Raw genomic sequence first — 22,198 nt, forward strand, 5'->3', positions numbered from 1 at the left:
TAATTATTTCTTTACTTTTGCAATGTAAAGACTTAACCTGACTACATTCAGTGTTCTTTTATTTTGAGTCAATATTGTTCAAATATGGTGTGCTTTGAAATGTACAGTCTCAGTTCTTCGTTTATTTCAGAGAAATCATTCCTGGTACATTTGCCTGTCCCTGCCTAGATCACCAGGTTCTATGACATATGAGTTCTGACTTTTTTTTTAGCCTGATATATTTTAGTCATTCTGTATCAGCTTGCTGCATCCTAAAACATTTTCTTTCAAATCAAGTCACATCTGTTTTGCTAACTAGTTAGCAAATCATACCAGCAACTACGGAGATGAACTGTAAACTTGTCTGCTCTGCTCATGTTGGATAACAGATTTTATATCTGCATCACAAACAATTAGAAATCAATCACGATAATGTCAGGGCCCAAGCACAGAGAGAGGCAAGGTACATTTATTATAGAGAAGTGACTCTAAGTTAAAAAAAAATGAAAGAAACAAACAAAACAAAACTAGTATTTCCTCTAGAACAGCAATACTTAAATATGGACCAGAAATGCCCAGCATTGAGTTGATCTGGGATCCTGTTAGAAACACCCCACTCTCTGTGCTGAATCAGAATCTCATGGGGTTGGGCTCAGGAACCCACATTTCTCATGCCCTCGAGGTGAGTCTTAGCCATGCCCTCATTGAACAGACACTGGTCTAAAATAGCGCTCCAGAAATAAGAAGGGTTGAGTTAAGGGAATAAACAGTTATGGAAATAAATAAATAAATAAATGGTTAGCAGAGGTGGCAGAGGCTTCAAAGCTATAGAACTTGGTACCTGAACAAAAGCAAGAAAGCATATGGGAGAAGAGGCAGATTGGTAGACACAGTGGAATTGAGATCAAGTGAAAATAAAGTAACATATTTCACCCTAGAGAGGACAGTAGAAACTCTGAAGCTGAATGGTATTTCCAGGGAGATTCCATAGAATTAGAACAACCATAGCTAAGGGCAGCGCAACAGCCATAGGTGAGGGGCAGAGAGAACACATGGAGCTGGCAAAGGAATATCACAGAGGGAGAGGTGCCAGAAGAGACAGGGTTCCGCAAATAAAGATTCCCAGAATACGCGGATGGTCAACATGATGCTAATTTTATCTTTGTAGAGAGGCACTGAGCAGCTATTTGGATATAAGACACAGCCACGTATAGATCTTCAGTCATAAATATCCTAAAGGAGTTACCATTGCCATTTGGCCTCCTGCTCTGAGAAGACCTTCAAAGAAATAACTTACAAAGTATCAGCACAGTCACGGCACAGATAATGTGCCTAATCGCAGCCGGATTTCCAACAGGAGAGAGATGGGAGTCGCATGAAAACAGACCCAGAAGGGGTCCGGAAAAGGCTGTTTGACTCAGGGGGGTGACCCCAGAGTCAAACAGCCTTCCCTGGTGGCCAGCAGGGAAATGCCATTCAAGCTGCAAGAAGCAAAGTGAACTGCACAATGAACAGAGGTTTTTTCACTTCAATTTTTAGATAATACTGACAAATAAAATTAACCAGTTTTCAAATGGCCATGGACAGGTGTTCTCCAATGTGTGCTTATTCAAGTAAACTCCAGGTGAGAGAAAATAAGTTATCACAAAACCTGATTCCCAAACCCAAGATATCAAACTGATTTTATTAGCAAGTTAAGAAGTATTCCATCTTCACATTCACTGGTTGTGAATGTTACCCTCATGCTCTGTCGGCTGAGCACTTACTAATTCCTGAATAAGGTACAGCATGTGGACTCAGTTTATTGTAAAATGCATCCAAGGTTTGACTTGATGTAAACTACTTGGGAAAGATATAAATAAAAGGCCACATAAACATCAGCCTTCTGAATTTTAAAGGTCAAATTCTGTAATCTTTGTCATCCCTACTTGTTAGGAGTTGTTCAGCTCTTAGCTGGTTTAGTTAAAACAGACTGGTGTTTTTGGATATTCTTTCTAATATTCCATTTTTACATTTCAATGCCTTGGAAATAAAGAAGAAAGCTATCTGCTGGATCATTAAAAATGTTATCCTTTAAAGCTAAATTTTATTCTGAACTAAAACTTGTAAAAGAAGAGATCACCTTCAAAATGTATTCATCAGTGCTATAAGAGATAAATGAAAAGATCCAGAACTTGGTTGAGACATGAAATTTGTACTTTAAGAGGTCCTAAAGTTAGAATCATCAAACTAGTCTAAACAAACTTAAATACCATCTATGTATCCAGATGCTAGGAGAACTCTGCATGTCTGCCCTGAGTCCCTTCATGTGGTTGGGAGCAGGGCTCTCTTTGGGACTCCATGTATCCATGGTTATTTCTCTGCTGAAAGGGGCCTTCACCCACTGCAAAACCCCTTCCCCTTGAGTTTAACAAACAACCTGTCAGTCATGGAAACTGCAGAAGAGCTCTATGTATGGCATCGTTCCCCATAATCCCATCCTGTGATTGCTGTTAGTACATCTTGCTATGCCATGACTGAATTTACAGACAGGCAGTAGATTAAAACAAAAGCAACAAATCAGGTCTGCAGAACAAAAAAGTGAATCTCTGTAGGACATATTTGCGGAGTGGCTTGCGGTCTATCATTATCAGAATGAGAACTGCAAACCTGGAGCCAGGATCAGACAGCCTGGGGTAATCATAGCTACTTCAGGCTGAGCTAATCCCCCTAGCTTTAGCGTGGGAGGGGATGGGAACCAGCGGGGGAGGGGAAGAGCAGCAGCCCAATCATGAGATCATTCAAAACAGACTTGAGCAAACAAGTTTCTAGAAGGCTGTACTGTTTAAAAAGCCACAGATGCTGACTATAATCTAATCTCAGATTGGTAATTTATCTAAGTTGTTTTGTTGGAATTTGATTTAGATTCTGTTCAAACATGTTGTTTGTAATAAAGATCCTCAAATATTTTATCCCAGTGGCCATGTTTTAAGTTGATAGAACAAGTTGCTTATTGCTATGGAGTGAATGTGAGTGTCGTCCCAAAATTCACACTGAAGCCCTAATCTTCAAAGCAATGATATTTGGAGGTGGGGTCTTTAGGAGGTAATTAGGTCATGAGAGTGGAGCCCCATGATGGGATTAGTGCCCTTATAAGAAGAGACAGGAGAGACATGATCTCTCTCTCCACCAAGTGAGGACACAGCAAGAAGATGGCCATCTACAAACCAATAAGTAAAAAAGAAACAAACATGACCCATGGCCTTGGTTGTGGACTAGGTCAGGTTTCTCAAGTTGAGGCCATAGGCTGCTCTGTGCTGACCTACCCAGGCCTGCTAGGACCAGCCCATCTCCCTTCACCATCCCTCCTCCAAGTGCTGATGAGGAACTCAACAGCCTCCTAGATTTCCAAGAGGACTATTCTCTGTGGCATCAACCAGAACATTTATGGGAAAAAATAAAATAGGAAAATTTTGGAGAGATCCATTTCTTTCATTCCTCAAGCTACCACACCCTATCGGGGAATTAAGATGAAAATAGCAGAAAAAGGGTCATGGTTCCTTCTTAGGCTCTGGTGAGCAAGATAGACACTGTGATGATAATTCCTTACCTGCTCTTAAAACAGACTTGAGGTCCCATCCTCTCAGGCTAACACATCAATCTTCTACAGGCCTTCACTGAATAGCTTCCAGAAGCCTTGCTCATGGTAGCTGTTTCCCCCTAACCTCCTCCATGCTCCCTCCCTGTCCCCCACTCCTCCCTCAGACTGACCTTTAGAGGCACCAGTGGCCTCCTTTGGTGATGCAATGGTCACATCTCTGTCCTTAGCTGAGCTGACCACACAGCAGCACCGGCCACAGCTGGCCACTGCTGCATCAGGCTCTTTGGCTGTGTCCCTCCTTGTGCAAAGCCAGCTCTTCCTCCTTGGTCAGCTCTCAGCTTAACCTCATCAGCCAAGCACAGGAGCCTTCCTGGCTCTCCTACCACATCACTTTAGTCACACCCACTGCATAAACTTGGCATCACTTCTCAAGATTTCCTTAGTGGTTGGTTCATTATGTGCTGTCCCTGCAGGAATATAGAGCAAGATGCTGCTGGTCTGCTCACCATCTCACTCATCAGCACTCAGATGAACCGCAAAACAGTAAAAGCTCAGTAAATCTTAGCAACTTTGTAAATAAAATTAACCAACTGATGGATATAAGATATTATTAACAACAACAGTGGAAACTGTGTTCTATGAAAAAGTGCCAACTATACAAAACATTGGACAGAGGATGTAAGGATGGGGTGGACTTCACAAAGCAGGATTTTCTATACGGGAGGACCTGAAGCAAGAAAGAGCTGGGCAAGTTTGTAAAACTAAGACCCAGCCATGAGGCCAGCCTAGGGCACCTGGCGCTGTTCATGTAATGAACAGAGATGGAACCTGCCTTCAACAGGTGAGTTACTGTGGAAACCAAAGAGGTCTAGCTGTCACTGATAATTTGATAAGCATTGTTGCCTGTGTTTTCTGTAAAGTATTTTCTTATTTATGCCCCCAAACATATTCTTCAGAATGCTTCTACCTATAATCCTACAACAGGAATATATTGCTGTGAGCACTGTTTGTAAACCAACTGGAAATCAGATGACAATCTCAGGATAATATTTCACCAGACAATGTCCTCTAACAAATTTCACTGTCTTAAATTATCTGAATTAAAATGGTCTTTCCAAGAAAAGATGTATTTTATGAGTAGTTGAGAAATACTAGTTAAGAAATCAGTATTTACAATAGCCAAGACATGGAAACATCCTGTCCACCAACAGATGAATGGATAAAGATATGATTTTATATATATATATATATATATATATATATATATATATATATATATATATATATACACAATGGAATATTACCCAACCATAAAAAAGAGTGCAATAATGCCATTTTCAGCAACATGGATGGACCTAGAGATTATGATACTAAGCAGAGTAAGTCAGAAAGAGAAAGACAAATACCATATATTACTTATATGTGGAATCTAAAACACGACACAAATGAACTTATCTATGAAACAGAAACAGACTCACAGACATAGAGAACAGACTTGTGGTTGCCAAAGGGGATGGGGGGATGAAGGAGGGAAGGATTAGGAGTTTGGGATTAGCAGATGCAAAATAGTATACATATTATGGATAAATGACAAGGTCTTACTGTATAGCACCAGGAACTATATTCAATATCCTGTGATAAAACCATAATGTAAAAGAACACAAAGAAAAATACACACACACATATATAACTGAATCCCTTTGCTGCAGAGCAGAAATTAACACAACACTGTAAATCAACTATACTTCAATGAAATTGAAAGAAAGTAATCAGGCATTGGTTTTCCAATAAAAATGATAACTAACACAGTGAAAAAAGATGATGTAATTATTTTCGGAGGATGACGAAGATAAAGAAGCATCCTGGGCTTTGCTGCTTGGAGAAAAGAAGACAGGCCCAAAGCTTGACATTGAGATCTCATGTTTAGAACTTAAAACACAAAATCAGGAGGTGATAGAAAGCTCCTCAGAGGAGGGCGAGCTCCTACCTGTGGCCAAATAAATGATGTGGATGAGCGCGTCCCTGCCCTGCACCAGGTCGACGGCCACGTGGGAAAAGCGGCTGTTGTCCTCCATGAAGGAGGGCACTGCAGTCACTGGTTGCACCACCTCATGCATCAGGATGAACTTCTGAGCGTCCTGCAGGTTCCTTTCCGTCAGGTTCACATACAGGCCCTGGTCCATGGTGCCGCACTGCAGAAGAAGACATGCAGTTACTGGAATCAGCCACCCCAGCTGGAGGGCGACTGGGAATCTGAACACCTGAGTGGGCCAATGTGCTCCCTTCTCCATTTCTGCCAAAGTCCCCATCCTTGGTGTTCCTTCCATTTTAGGTTTGAACTTGTTATATTTGGGGAGTCTCTTCACTCCCATCATAAATGAACGATGAGAACAAATGAACTTATCTACAAAACAGAAACAGACTCATGGACTTAGAGAATCAACTTATGGTTACCGGAGGGTGGGATGGGGTGGGGAGGGATAGTCAGGGAGTTTGTGACTGACATGTACACACTGCTATATTTAAAATGGATAACTAACAAGGACCTACTGGATAGCACAGGGGACTCTGCTCAATGTTGTATAACAACCTAAATGGAAAAAGAGTTTGAAAAAGAATAGATACATGTATATGTTTAACCGAATCACTTTGCTGTACACCTGAAACACAACATTGTTAGCCAATTACACTCCAATATAAAATAAAAAGTTAAAGAAAAATAAATGAATGATCAAAAGCTTGAAAAAAATGGAGTAGAAGTCGTTGCTAACTTCAATTCCAACAGCATATACAGAAAATCTCCTCATCACCTGTGGAGTCCCTTGGGAGCTGTCTGGCTAAGTGCATACTACTTAATCTGTCAGATAAATCAGGTTCCCAGATGGAGAACACAGCAATCAAATGCATCATGTAGATTTGCTAGTTTTCCTTGGAATGGTGGGTTTATAAGCAAGACATGGATTCCACAAAGATAGAATTAGGTCATTTTAATCTGTAAACTATGTGATATTGTTCTACTGTCTTTTACATGGGCTACAAAACACTGGGTTGGCCTTATTGCTTTGTGCTCATATTCTGAGCTAGAAGAACCAAAAAATTCACATAGAGTCAAGCATCCGAGAAAAAACATGGGGCAGGCGAGCAAAACTTTCCACCCCAAAATGTCTCTCTGGCATGTGGATTATTTTGAGCTGGAAACAACGAAGGCCCAATAGACTCAGGAAGAAACTTTGACCTTCCCCCTAAATGCCTAAAAAATTTAGACGGAGGCCCTGTTCCTGGAATAGAGCTATCTCCAGAGATATCAGCAAAGAATATGGGCTAAGTGTGGTGGGAGAAACTTAGCAGGGCCTAGAGATCAGAGCCCACTCTGGGTCCCATTGTCTCTGTAGGCCCAGCAAACACTTATTTACCAAGCATTTGCTTTTCTATCTCCAGGTCAATTGCTTTTGTCCCCTTTGAAGTCTCAAACTACTACCCTCAACATGCTCTTTCGTCTTTAGCTAAAGATGGTATTTAAGATGAGGGTTTCGGCCACTTGGGTGAGTTACTCAGTTTTCCTGGGTCCCTCCCATGTATACATGTTATTAAACTTTTTTTGGATTTTCTCCTGTTAATCTGTCTCATGTCAATTTAATTCTTAGACTGGTCAGAAGAATCTAGAAGGGCAGAGGAAACTTTCTTTCTCCCCAACAGTGATGAATTTTCAAGAAGAGAGGGGAGTAAGATAAAGGAAGGGAGATGGGCAGAGAGAAGAGTGTAAAGGAAGAAATCAGAAGGAAATAGGAAGGAAGGAAGAAGATTCTCAGGTAGAAGAAATACCACAAAGAGGAATCTGTGATACACAGGGAAAAAAAAAAATAGGCCTGGTAATTGCTGAGAATTAAACTCAGAGCTGTGCTGCAAAAAGGCTGGCAGGTGTTAGGTAGGATGGTCCTGGGCAAGGATGAGGTTAAAAGAGGGGTAGGAAAGCAAGCAAAGCTTTCCTGGGGCAGAACATAGAATCAGAAAATTATCACCAAGCTTTCTCATTTCTTTCATAAACTTTAAATTGTGGTACCAATAAAGGCTGATCCTCGGCAGAACTTCATAGAAGTAGGTTTGATGGAAATGAATTTCCCTGTTCATACCATCTGAAACTACCTTTATAACATGTCATTTCTAATACTTGGTTTTATAATAGGTTAGAGGTGCAAAAGTATAAGATGGATATGGCTTTTTAAGAATAGACGGTATTTTTGTAGCACTTGATAAAATATCCTACATGCCATAAAATGATACGCTGATTTAGAATTAAAGTATCTTGGAGCAAAATGGATTCCAAGACTGGTCCAATGCTTAGTTTAATGTCACACCCTTGCAGGGGCCCCAGGTACCAGGTGGTGGGATGGTCAGGTGAAGGTGAAGGGTACAAGCTCTGTGGTCTCAGGTGAGGCCCTGCCTCTCAGCCTCTGCCTCTTTACCTATAAGGTGGCTAGAAAAACACTTCCTTTGCTCACTTCACAGGGCTGTTGTGAGGCCAACTGAGACTATCAGTGGAGAGCATTTGTAAATTAATTGAAAGTAACTGTAAGTGCCAAGGAACAAGGCCGTGTGCCTGGCACAGAGAAGCCATTCAAACAATGGTAAATGGTCAATGTGTCCGTCTAGTAGCAGGGCAGCAATTCTATGGGCCATTGAGCTGCAGGGGCCAGAGGGAATGAATTAATAAATAAAGGGAGGAAGGAATCAGTGGGTGAATACATAGCAGTGGTATTGGGGCAGGGGGGTGTGCCAGGAGATTTTCCATAATTAACATATTTAACAGTAACACTTAGAGGACAGAGACATTGCCTGTTGACAAATGTGTTACAAAATGCTCTGAAGTCTATCCAGGTGAGTTCTAGTTCTGAGAGTCAGTGTTTGGCGGTTTTCTATTCCTGAAATCAGCAGCAATACTTAAGTCACAGGTAGCAACGAGCAATCTGACTGCTGGGTGAAGTTTGCGTGCAGGTTTTGTTTTCTATGCACCGTGTAAAAAATTGGCATCAGAAAAATCAGGAGACATAATATACAACTGAGGACCTCTGGCTGCTCTTGAAGAATCTGGGGACCTAAGTGACGCAGAGGCCTGGGTGGGCTGGGGCTTCAGAGCAGGAACCCCGACTGTTCCTTGTCGTTTTCACGACGCTTAACTTACTTAAATCAGCAACCTGAATTGTCACTGTGATATCGTGATTTATAATAAGAAATATATATTTGGTCTTTGTCCCTGTTCTGTCACAGAGCTCCTAAAACCCTTGAAATTTCCTAAGTGATGAGAGCCATACAGGTGCCTTTTGTTATGTTAATAAGGTGACTTTTGGACCTCACCTAATGATGGGGGCTAGTCCTCAGGGGACCCAACCATGTGATTAGAGGGTTGGGACTTTCAGTCTCACCACCCTGACCTCCAGGAAGGAGAAAGGTGCTGGAGGTTGAATCCATCACCAGTGACCAAATGATTTCATCAATCACGCCTATAGGGAAGCCTCCATAAAAATCCCAAAGGATGGAGCTCTCAGAGCTTCTGGATTGGTGAACAAGTGGAGGTTCAGGGAGCGTACCCACCTCAGAAAGAGCTCCACGCCCTTTCCGCATACCTTGCCCTACTTGCCCTGTGAATCTCTTCCATCTGGCTCTTCCTGAGTTGTGTCCTTTAGAATAAACCAGTGATCTAGTACGTAAAATGTTTGAGTTCTGTGAGCCTCTCCAGCCAATTAACGAACCTAATGAACCTTGGAATGTTCCACCTGTAGCCCACAGGTCAGAAGCATGGGTGACTACCTGGACTTCAGAATGGCGTCTGAAGTGGGGCTCAAGGGCAGAGTCTTGCAGGACTGAGCCCTCCACCTGTCAGATCGGATGCTATCTCTGGGTGAACAGTGTCGGAATTGAGTTGACCTGTTGGACACCCAGCTGGTGTTGGAGAATTGCTTGGTGGTGTGGGAAAAAAACCCACAGGTTGGAACCGACTGACAAAATCTTTAGCCAAGAACTGGTTTTAAACTATACCCTATACTCCACAGTGTCCTGGTTTCTTTTGCCAGTCTATAATGAATATCTCACCCAAGGATTCTTTTTCAGACATTTTGAAAGCTATTTAAATTTATAGCATATATTTTTTGGATCATAAGGAACCCATTTAGCTCTCTAATGGGCTGCAAATTTTCTCACCGTGCCTTATACACAGGGCTCCCGCAGTGTCTGTGTGACACTCTGGGTACTCTGTGCAAGAGGAAAACAATAAAAATAGTAAAAACACAGCCATCGTCCTCCTATGGCTTACCAGCCATAATGGTTGTGTTGCTAACACCTCTGAAAGTAATAAGATCAATACTTGTACTAATTCTTAATAAAATAACACTTACATTCTTGTTTATTTTTTTCAAGGATGACAGACCCATCCTCATCCTAGCTTGCCAACCCTTGGTGGGCAAGTCCACAATCACCTAGCCTTATGCTGAGAGGGCCTGATTTTGATGGTACCCTTCCTCCCATCTTGCTGCAAACATGTATCCTGTACCAAAGGGTGCTGATGGCGTGACCAAGTTCCTCCATCTGGTCCTCCAGCAGTGGCCTCCTCATCTGCCTGACCACTTTTGAGGGTCTGTTTTCCATTTTGGCTCCATCACTTTTGATTGGTGGTAATCAAAACCAACAGAGTCTGTCCCACTGCAGGTGTGCCACTGGATCTGAATAATGTTTTCTGGAAGTGACTGATGCTTTTCCTAGTGAGGGCTCAGAGCCTGGGTGACTTCGGGGACTGCAGCCTCTAACAGGGCAGCCTTTCACAGCACCACCTACCGTGGTTTCTAGCTTGCAACTGATAAAAGTAATACTTTGTTTCGTTTTGTTATTGTTTTCAATTGAGATTTCTGTATCAAATCTTGAAAAATTATGCATTGTTCCTCCTAACCCATTCTTCCTCCTGAACCTGAATCATGTTTCTGTTCTCCTAATTAATTAGATACTTCTAGTACATAAGTACTGCATAAAATTCCAAATGTCAGTAGGCAAACAATAATAAAAAAATCTAACCACTTCTAACTGTTGGTTATTGCAAACATAAGGTTCATTATATACAACTAGTGAAGGGATCCTTAATTCAAAACATATTCCCGGGCTTCCCTGGTGGCGCAGTGGTTGAGAGTCCGCCTGCCGATGCAGGGGACACGGGTTCGTGCCCCGGTCCGGGAAGATCCCACATGCCGCGGAGCGGCTGGGCCCGTGAGCCATGGCCGCTGAGCCTGTGCGTCCGGAGCCTGTGCTCCGCAACGGGAGAGGCCACAACAGTGAGAGGCCCGTGTACCACACACACACACAAAAAAAACATATTCCCACCCTATGCTTGCCTAGATGGTCTCACGGAAGTCAGTAAGCTTGCCTTAAGTTAGCATGGTTATCAAGTATGGTAAACCGAAAGAAAACATTTGGTACCTACTTGCACTAGGAATTATACAAAGAATCACCATAATCTATATCTCTCACTTCGTCCCAGCTTACACTTCCCCCTCCGTGTGTCCTCAAGTCCATTCTCTACATCTGCATCTTTATTCCTGTCCTGCACCTAGGTTCTTCAGAATTCTTTTTTTTTTTTTTAAGATTCCATAGTTAGCATACAGTATTTATTTTTCTCTTTCTGACTTACTTCACTCTGTATAACACACTCTAGGTCCATCCACCTCACTACAAATAACTCAATTTCGTTTCTTTTTATGGCTGAGTAATATTCCATTGTATATATGTGCCACATCTTCTTTATCCATTCATCTGTTGATGGACACTTAGGTTGCTTCCATTTCCTGGCTCTTGTAAATAGAGCTGCAATGAACATTGTGGTACATGACTCTTTTTGAATTATGGTTTTCTCAGGGTATGTGCCCAGTAGTGAGATTGCTGGGTCGTATGGTAGTTCTATTTTTAGTCTTTTAAGGACCCTCCATACTGTTCTCCATAGTGGCTGTATCAATTTACATTCCCACCAACAGTGCAAGAGGGTTCCCTTTTCTCCACACTCTCTCCAGCATTTATTGTTGCTAGATTTTTTGATGATGGCCATTCTGACTGGTGTGAGATGATACCTCATTGTTGTTTTGATTTGCATTTCTCTAATGATTAGTGATGTTGAGCATCCTTTTATGTGTTTGTTGGCAATCTGTATATCTTCTTTGGAGAAATATCTATTTAGATCTTCTGTCCATTTTTGGATTGGGTTGTTTATTTTTTTGATATTGAGCTGCATGTGCTGCTTGTATATTTTGGAGATTAATCCTTTGTCAGTTGCTTCATTTTCAAATATTTTCTCCCATTCTGAGGGTTGTCTTTTCATCTTGTTTATGTTTTCCTTTGCTCTGCAAAAGCTTTTAAGTCTGTGCACATCTTAAATTCTACCCAAAGAAGACACACTCAGGTAAGCAAGCTCCCTGCCTGAAAGGCACGCCACATTCTGCAGGTTTCATTCATCACACTACATGGCCCAACTCCCATCTCATAAACATGAGTAAGCCCTGGCATTATAAAACCAGATGCTCGTGGACTCAGGAAATGAGGGAATTTGCTGTGTGCTACAAATATATCCAGTCAAAGGGGCTATAAGTTATCCACTCTGTGGAGTCGGTTAGGCATCACAAAATTTGTTAAGTCACTGTTCACCGTGAAGACATTTGCAATTGAAACGTCAAGACATTAAAAGAACCCTATAAGTATGGTGAGCATCTTTGTTAATTTTTTTTTTTAAACTTCAGGATTTTACAATGGATTTTCTTAAAGGGAATGATATATTTTACCTTCATGGTTTTTACAAAGGGCCTTTTTAAACAGTTACATTACCCAAGATCCAGGGGACACAGGTGAGGTTAAGATGCAGAGACTCAACAATGGGGCAAAGAGTCAGTGTTCAGTTAATAATTATATAAACTGTATATATCAGGAGAAGTGACTACTTCATGTTTGGTTCCCACTAAACTGTCAGCTTGCCCCAATTTCTTTGTCTAGTACTGAACTTGGTTAGTAGCGAGGCTTGGATAACAAATATAAATCTGATCACTCAGTTTCCTGACTTATAAGTGGGGCTAATGATGCCACTTCATAGAGCTGCTGAGAAGAGAAAATAAGACAAAGCACCTAAAAATAAATAATCCTAAAATAGTCCTCCTTCTTCATTTTATCGATGAAAATTAGGATGGGAGATGCTAAATCATTTTCCTAAGTAAAGCAGTAAGTGGTAAAGTGGACGTGTAAACCCATCCCAATTGCCAGCCCTGTGATCTTTAGGAAAAAAAAAAAAAAAAAAAAACACCTCAAAACAATTAGAATTGAATGGTACCTGCCAAAGTCCAAGTAAAGTGTAAAGTCACTGAACTTTTCCCTACTAGCAGTTTTCTCAAAAGCCAGAGAGGTTTCATGTGTTGGGATAACAAACCCATCAGAATTTTGAGGCCTAGATACAGGACCCAGTTCTAGTACTGATTAGTTACGAAACTAAAGTTTCTCTAGTTGGAAGAGGTTGAGGCTTTGTATCTGAGGACTGGGGTTGGGAACCCAGCTCAGCCACTAATCAGCCAGTGTCCTTGGCCTAATTACATGCTCTGAGGTTCAACAAATGTCTGTCTCTGTCTGTGGGAGAAGCTGTTACCAATCATAGCACAGTTGCCAGAATGCGACAATATACGTGGGAAGCACTGAGCCCAGTGTCTGGAACTTGGTGGTTCTAAAAATTACACCCATGATGATGATGATGCCAATGCTATGAAAGTTCTTCTCAGAAGAAAGGCCCTCAAGGGAAGCCTGCTCTTATGCATGAATGTCTGTGTCTCCCCAAAATTCATATGTTGAAACCCTAACCCTCAGGGTGGCTGTATTTGGGGTTGGAGTCTCTAAGGAAGTGACTGAGGTCAAATGAGGTCATAAGGGTGGGCCCCTGATCTCATAGGATTAGTGTCACTCCATGTTCACTGAGGAAAAAAAAGCCACATGAGGACACAGTGAGAAGGTGATCGTCTACAAGCTAGGAAGGGAGCTCTCGTCAGAAAGTGAATTGGTCAGAACCTTGATCATGGACTTCTAGCCTCCAGAATCACAAGAAAATAAATTTCCCATCTGTGGTATTTTGTTACAGCAGCCCGAGCTGACTAATACACTTGCTGACTGACCAAACATGAGTAGATGGCTTCATCTCTTTGGGTTTCAGCTTCTTCTGAACATGGGTATATGAGAGGAGATGATGTACAGAGCCCCTTACAGCTTGAACATGTGGCAATTTTGTGATTTGTACATGAATGGCCTCCACCTGCTCTTTATTCCCTCACAGCTGCCCCATCACATCCCATTCACCTCAAGGGGAAATCTCACCACATTCCCAATTAGAGCTCAAATTCTGTTTGTGCATCTCCACTGCTCTGTGTCCTGGACCCCATTCATTACAGCGTCATTCATTAGGAGTCAGAGCTTCTGGGTACACAGAGTAGTCCACCATCATTAGTACTAATTGAAGCTTGGACTCCCAACCTGCTGCATTATGCTGGCCTTTTTCAGTCCAGGCTCAGGCGTCACAGCTGACAAAAGGCCCTTTTTTTGGTCAGGCGCCTCAGTAGACAAAAGGCCTCGGTCTATTTACATGAGACAAGCCGAGTGTGGGGCTGTCCCCAGGGGCTGGGTGGCAGTGGCTCACAGCCTTACTGTGCATGCGCTGGGGGGTTAAGTCGCCCCAGCCAGTCTGTCTACACAAGGACTCTGCATGCTATGTGGGGGAACGATGGGAAGAGTGCCCCTTTGTCCCCAGAATTACCTGGAAGTTGGGGTTAGGGTTGGGATACGGGAGCCAGGCGGACCGAGAGCTCTCCTGGTACTTGAAGGGCCCGTTAAAGGCCTGTGAGATGGCACTGAGGTTGAAGACGCACACGGCGGAGGCAGCGATGCTGTTCCTGGGAGCCGAGGAAGAGAAAGGAGAAGGCAGGTCAGAAAGCCTCGCTGCGATCGCTGTCCTCCCACGGGCCCTGGGGGCCAAGGAATCACCTTCTAGGGGAAGACTCACCATTAGTCTCCTAAACACCCTGAGGATGAAGCTGAAGCAGTGAACCGTGTACCCCTGGGGTTTCTTTATAGGGGAACAAACACTTCACTCTAGGAACAAGGGTATTTAGCAGTTATGACACTCATAATCCTGCCAGATGAGATGAATTCACTCGGCCACAAGGGGAATGACAAAGGCTTTTGAGGAGCTGTATGTTATGCCTTCTGAATTCCTGAAGGGAAAAGACTTTCTCCTCCTGTGGATGGACTCCTCATCAGCCTAGCAGGGCTCTCCCCACCTGTTCATCTGCTTACTTTAGCTGGCAGTGGGGCAAGCTGCTGCTGCTGCTTTTTAAAAAAGCCCCAGATAGTTGTGGTTATATGCTATCCTTTAAAAAAATACCAACTAAAAGCATTTTGGAAAAAGTGCCCATCAGAGACCCTTTACATATATATATATATATATATATATAATGTATCTATCTATCTATCTATATTTTTTTAATTTAAAAAGAATTTTAAATTTAAAGGGTCAGAGAGAAACATTTGACACAGCACTGACACAGGACATCTTGAAGCCTTAATTTAGAATTCAAGCTGTGCAGAATTGAAGGCTATAAATGAGAGGCTCTCAGAGTCCTGTGCCCTTTACTAAGTGGAAACAGCAATATTTTTTGTTGTTAAATAAATCTGCATTGTGAGCTTAGCTATGGTTTTAAAATTTCGTGTTAATGCTTTTAGCTAATAACATGTCTGCTTATCCATTTCCCCCCCCTGAATCAAAGAAAAAGTCAAGAAACTCCAAAATGGAAATATCTACCTTAAGCTTGGTTCATCTGAAAAATACTGAATAGGTGGTAGACACCTTCTAAAGGCTTTACAAACTCCAACTCATTTAAGCTTCATAAGGTAGGGGAAATTCATTGTTAGGAAATTGGGACCCAGTGAGGTCAAGACAACTGCCCCAAATCACCCAGCCACTAAATGGGGGAGTAGGACTGAAACCCCAGGTGGGTTGGTACCAAAAAGGGAAATTTGTGAATTCTTTGTGACAGCTCTATGTGGATGGTAATAAAAAACACCCCCATGGAAGGTTAGAGCCTTGAGAGCAGGGGTGCGTGTTCCCTCTGGAAGCTCCAGCACAGAGAAGAGTCTGGTGGGAAGACGCATACCCCTCACTGCCGGCAAATAAACTGATAACCGATAAATATGAACTTATTCATATTGTTAATTTTATTCTTTTTTTAAGAAGATGAGAAGTCAAATTGTGTAAGGAAGAATTAGCCTTTGGACACGTGACTGGACTTCAGCGAGAAGTCAAAGACAGCTCTGCTGGAGCAATAATGGCCAGCCAGACCCACAGGAGGGGTTCTACCTGGGGACCAGGTGACCACGCCTTGGCCCTGGCACAGTGACAGTCGCGGGCGGAGTGTTAATAACACCTCCCTGAGCCCTCTGCTAAGTGCCTGAAAGGGAGCATCTTATTTATCACAGGGAACCTCTAGACCCTGAGACCAGCCTGATTTGACAGATGTAGGAACAAAAGCACAGGGAGGTTACTGAACCCAAGTCACAGGCTGAGGGGAAGTAAAGCAGGATTTACATGGGGTCCAGGGGTTCATGCCTTTGACCCCATTGCTATGCTTCTTCCCAGGAAGAGAAGAAATGTATCGTCTCCTTGCTGGCTTTCCATTTCTCAGTTTACCGCGTTCACTCACTCTGAAGGGGGCTGGGCGGGGTCTCTGGTGTCACTGTGGATGTCCCCATGGCTGCCAGCCTGAGCATCCCTGACAGGTGTTGGTGGATACTTCTTTTTGCCCCTCAGTGAGCTGAGGCCCATCGGTACAGCACATGTATGCCAATGTGCGCAACACACACACACACACTTTCCTGTTCTCCCTCTGCCCTTTAACTTGTGGTGATCTGAGAAGGGTGGGGAGCAAGGACATGGGTGACTCCCCAGGAGCTCTTCCCCTGCTCTTCTTGGGATAGGCCTGCCCACTAGAACTGCGCATTCACCTTCTCCTGCCTGTCCCTGCACGCAGGGGAGGTCAGCCCAGGTCTAGACTACTGTGACCTTGTGGATGCGTCTGCTTAAAGCTGGGGTCGGTAGTCATAAGCCCATTTGGCTAACAGACCTTCAGTCACATATCACAAGCTGGGCTCTATCAGTAGTCATGGTGATAACGTGGCCTTCATCTAATGCTCTGTTTTATTTCTTTACTTGTTTAAAGCCCAGGCAGGTAAAAGTGGAGGTAGCCCCCCGGCCCTTGGTGAGCCCAACAATATGGGAACTTAGAGTTTCCTTCCTTAATCTGCTGGAAGCCGCTGGCAGAAAAGTAGAGAACTTCCTCCTAGCTCTACATCTCCTAAGGAGGGAAGAGAAATCAAAAGTTTCGCCCTCTCCCACTCCTCCTACTACATTATCTGAGAGCCAGCATTTTTAGATTTCCAGGAAAAACACAGGCAAAACCTTCAGAGATTCTGTTGCAGGAGTGTACCATTTCCTGCAGCCCAACTCATGCCCCAGGGTTTGAGAAAACCCCACAGTGCTAGGGACAGAATGGGCTGGAAGAGTGAACTTTATCCCCATTCCCCAGTGCTAGGGACCTTGATGAATATACAGGGACAAACCAACCCTATGGGCAAAAGCACCAGAAAGCTTAGCCAGGGTATTTTTAGTTATCAGTTCAGAGACAGGACATAACCTGTACCTCAAACTGTCACTTTCTTTCAATTTGGAGCAAGTCTTACCAAGAATGCGGTCACCTCCTGAGAGGGTAAGAGCAAGGCAGAGACAGGAGAGGGAGCACAGGCAGAACATATGGGATGAGATGAAAAGATCAGAAAGTTGTCCCCAAGACCTAGTGAGAATAAGTATTCAAGAGAGAAAGGGAAGTCTAGCAATTCTTTTTCTGTTAGTATAGATGCCCCATATAGGATGATTTCCAACATGATGGGCATTTGAAACACTGAACAACTAATCTGGAATAGTCTGAAACATATTTTTGCAAGTATCCAAATTGACTATCCACCCTCTTGGAATGGCCCAGACACAGTAATTTTATAACTTTTTAAATTGTTCGTTTTTGCCTGGAGCCAGGGGAATGAACAGCTCAGTAAGCCAAGCTCCCATTGTGTGTAAAACTGATGTCAACAGAACAAGTGAACATCCATCTTGTTCAGCCTATACTACTTCTTAAACAAGGTTTCGGAAGGCAAATCAACTTCAGAAACTATACACTGATTTTTTTTTCAAAAGAAACATATCAAGGAGAGAAAATAACCTCTGGGGTTGAAAACCAGATTTACAGGAAAGATGGGCATAGTGGGGTTGGGGACGGGGGGGAGGGAGCCGTCCATTTTAGTCTAATTTTCCTTACTTCATGTCACAAAGAAGACCCTTCACAAGTAAATGTCATTATCAAGCGAACGTTAACACTTCAGCTCAGCTGTAGGAAGAACGGGAGGGGAAAGTAAGAAGGAAGTAAGATGCAGATAAAGTGATTCTTCAGAAATGCAATTCATGGACAAGCTTCTGATTGCAGAAGAGATGAAAAAGTAAGTTAGCAAGACTGGGGAAGCTGAGGAAACATCACAGGGTGACCGACTGTCCTCGTTCGCCCAGGACCGAGAGGTTTCCCAGGATGCAGGGCTGTCCTTGGTGTTAAAAGCTGGGCAGTCCAGGACAAACCTGGATGGTTGGTCATCCCACCCTATGGATCGGCACTTTTAACCCATCCTGCTTCATATTCTTTATGTTGGATACAGATATTTGGCTTTTGTCCAAACCATTAGGTCACCAGTTAAGAGATTTCAAAGGTGATGCAAAGCAGGACCCACACTGTAGAATCATCATGCCCACAGCCAATGCTGAGAAAAGTGGAGCTCAGAGCCTCTGTGATTCCTGGGGGTGGGGTGTGGTCTTGTGGAGTCTTAACACATCAGTTAAGAATGGACATTAAGTGTGGGGTTCATCTACACTCCACCAGACAAAGAGTGAATGAAAGACAGGCAACTTCATATGCTTTGCCTAGTCCAAATAGAAGTACCTCCCCACAAGAAATCAAATACTGTAATTTTTACAAAAATACTTAAAAAGTAGAATCATCATTTTAGAAATGCCTAAGTTAGCCATCATCTAGAAGAATAGTTTACAGTGCAGCTATGGGAAAATGAGAAGGTGCATTTCCTACATGAGCAGGGGTCCAGGTAAGAGTTACATTATCTCAAAGATCAAACTCTCCAGACAACACTGTTTTCATTATGCAGTGACATATGTGTGACATCACTTGTGTATAGGGAAAAAAAAAGACATCTAATACATTCCAGCATTTCAAAAAGCGCCCAGAGCTCATTGGTAAGTCATGAAGGAAAACCTTACAGAGAATAATTTGATGCTACCATGACATAAGGATCGATCAAAACTTTCTGATTAGCTTTGTTTTCCTAATACCAGTCTCAGAAATCACATCACTTTTTGTAACATTTAATTCATACGCAAAATTTCTTTTGGCTGTTAGCCCAGTAAAAGATGAAAGATTTCTTTTAAAGCAACTTATAAACCTCAAAGGTCAGAGAACAGTAGACTCATTCAGAAGGAGTAGTAAAGCAGGGAAGGAATGATTTCCAGTTACGTACACATTGGTGGTAAAGATGCCGTAGATCAGATCCAGCTCAGGCAGGAAGAAGGTGCCTTGCAGCTCATTGTAGTAGAAAGGGAGCTCGCCAGGGCGGGAGCAGTTGAGACGGGCCTTCATGAACGTGGTCCACGTGTCCTCCAGCAGGAACCGGCCCCCGATGTCGTTCTTGCACAGCCGGGCAGCTCGGGAGAACACGGTCTTCCCACAGTCATGCTCCACGGCATTTTCGCGGAAAAAGAAGTAGGTGAAATTCCCGATGTCATAAGATGACACGAAGTTTGGTTCTAGAAACAACAGGAAAGAAGAAAAGTCTCAACCTACTGGACAGCACAGCAAACTCTGCTGGATATTATGTAACAACCTAAATGGGAAAAGAATTTGAAAAAGAATAGATACACATATATGTATAACTGAATCACTTTGCTGTACACCTGACACTAACACATTGTTAATCAACTATGCTCCAATATAAAGTAAAAAGGTAAAAAAACAAAAAAACCCAAAAAACAGGAAAGAAGAAAAGTCTTAACGTCCATGTGCTACTCCTTTGTGTCTTGCCTGCTCCGTATTTCTTCCAAGGAGACCTGATTCTGTGTGGAAACCCACGGTTCTTATAGAAGAAACAGGAAGCCCTAAGAGCAACTTAGTGGTCTCTGCCACTGGGTAGAACTCAGTGCATGAGCTCTAAGTGACAGGAAATTGCCAGCGTGATTCCAAACATCATACATAAGCATCCTGAGTTAAGGCAGGATAAACATCCTGAGTTAAGGCAGCACTTTGGTACATCACATTAATACCACCAAAAATGGGCAGCAAACATTTGTAATACACTTTAAAGCCACAGATAGTACTTTGCTTGTATACTCTTACATAATCTTCAGAAACAGTGGGCGATGAACTGATTTACAAAACAGAAACAGACTCACAGACTTGGAGAATGAACTTGTGGTTACCAGTGGGGGAGGGATAGATTTGGAGTTTGGGATTGACATGTACACACTTCTATGTTTAAAAGAAAATAAATAAATAAAAGATAAAAAAAAGAAAGGAAAAATAAATTAGACACAGTGAGAGATTATCAACAATAACAATAAAATAGAACAATTATTTCAATATACTATAATAAAGGTTATGTGAATGTGAAAAGAAAAAGAAACAGTGGGAGGAAATGAGATTAGAAACATGAAATGTGGTTCAGAATACAGGAGTCTGGTATCATGTTTGTGTAGAAGACACCAAAATTCTTTGATTTTACTTATATACGCGAGCATGACTTTGACATAAGTTATGTGCTTTTAGTAAGGACTTTAAAAATGTTTTCCATTTGTGAAAACTGAAACTGTAAGGTTAGTGTCCTGAATCAGCTTTAGCAATTCCTGTTACTATGGTGACCATGTAAATGTGATGATCAATTCTTATCTTCCTATTTCCAGGTTTCTGGGACATCCATTTAAAGGAGGGAAGTGTATTGAGATGGAAACATTTTCTGGAAGCATTCTGACCTCATGATTAGATTAAAATTAGGAACTTAGAAATGAAACAATTATGGCAAACTTTAACTTAATCACCGTGCTCATCAGGCATTCAGGAATTTATTATAGATTGTCAACTGAATTTCATACATAGCATTGGAAGTGTTATCTTCACAACTTCCTGTTTGAGTCTATTGATAATAAGGGTGATACCCTTTCAGACACAGGTGTGTCCTAACACTGATCTTTAATAACCAGGTTTGATTCTTACTCTTCTCTCTATTGCTAAGAGCTTTCCACTCCATTAGCAAGTGTCTTAATTTATGGTGCAATTAGGATAATAGGACAATATCCTTTGGTGTTCAAAATTAATGGAAAGATACACACAACAGCTATATCCACAAGGACACATTTCAGGGACAATTAGCTCTGTAGGACAATTCAACTGGCCTTGTACTATGCCAGATCCAATCAGACTGTACCAACAGACATGCTATTGGCGGGACAACTAAAAATATGTTTGGCTACAAAATGACCCATTAATGTTAAGAGGAAGACCCACCACAGGCTCACCTGAAATGCAGACAGTGATTCAGAGGCTGACAGGCAGGTGGCACTGAGTACCCTGCTATTCTGTTCAGAAAGGCTACAGCCAGTTTTCAGTCAAATTCAACTGAATTTCAATCAATATTTGCTGTCATCACAAAATGTTTCAATTTAATTCAACTTCATATTCTAAAAATGTAACAAATATTCTCCATTGTATATGTCACGTACTTTTCAGCCCATGATATTGTTCTTAAGTCATGTTAAGTACATTAAGTAATAGAGAATTTCATAAGAACTGATTTTAATTTATAAACTGTCAAACATAGTGTCTGATCACTTGCTTTAACTTGAAATGGATATTAAAAAAAACACAAAAAACAAAACACCCTGGATTGCATTAACAGGTATGAGATGGAAGTTAGAAATATTTCATGTACAGTACGCTTTAATATCCCGGAAAGATGCTCACAAAAACAGGAGGTTACACATCTCCGGCTTGTGGTTTTGGAAAGTAAAGCAAATATTGGGGGATTTTTGAACCTGTATTCACTGTGAGTCTCGCAAAGAGAATTACTCACTGAAGCAGATCCCAAAAGCAAAGGTATGAAACATTTACAAAACTGTATTTAGTTTCTGAAGATAATATTCACATGTATGTCTAATTCTGCAGAGAAGGCTAAATCATATCAGAGCAGGTTCTGCAGCCAGGCTCATATAACCACACTGCAGTTTGATCCTTGTACTGAAAACAAGCAAAAAAACACCATCATCAACAACAACAAACCTTATCTAAAATGAAGAAAACAAAGAAAGAAGATGCAGGACAGGTGTGTCTAGCTACAGGTCCCAGCACATGAGGACGAGGTATGAAGCAGAGTCCACAAGGTTTATCAAGCACCCTCACGACTACCTACTTCTGCTATTAACTTGGGGACAAACAGCAT

The 22,198-nt window shown here is 42.1% G+C and overlaps 1 protein-coding gene across 3 annotated transcripts in view; it reads right to left on the reverse strand.

Moving 5' to 3' along the window:
* The window catches only part of SEMA5A (semaphorin 5A), a 493,904-nt gene that overhangs the window by 122,535 nt on the left and 349,171 nt on the right, over positions 1-22,198 (reverse strand). For all 3 annotated transcript variants that reach the window (XM_081231009.1, XM_081231008.1, XM_081231010.1), the window contains 3 exons: positions 19,232-19,517; positions 14,367-14,502; positions 5,547-5,751 (listed from right to left, as the gene is read on the reverse strand). In XM_081231009.1, coding sequence (XP_081087135.1) covers positions 5,547-5,751; positions 14,367-14,502; positions 19,232-19,517 — 627 coding nt within the window. The remainder of the gene's footprint in view (positions 1-5,546; positions 5,752-14,366; positions 14,503-19,231; positions 19,518-22,198) is intronic.

The sequence above is a fragment of the Mesoplodon bidens genome, assembly GCF_964165515.1.
Source record: "Mesoplodon bidens genome assembly, chromosome: 4".
NCBI classification, from domain to species: Eukaryota; Metazoa; Chordata; class Mammalia; order Artiodactyla; family Ziphiidae; genus Mesoplodon; species Mesoplodon bidens.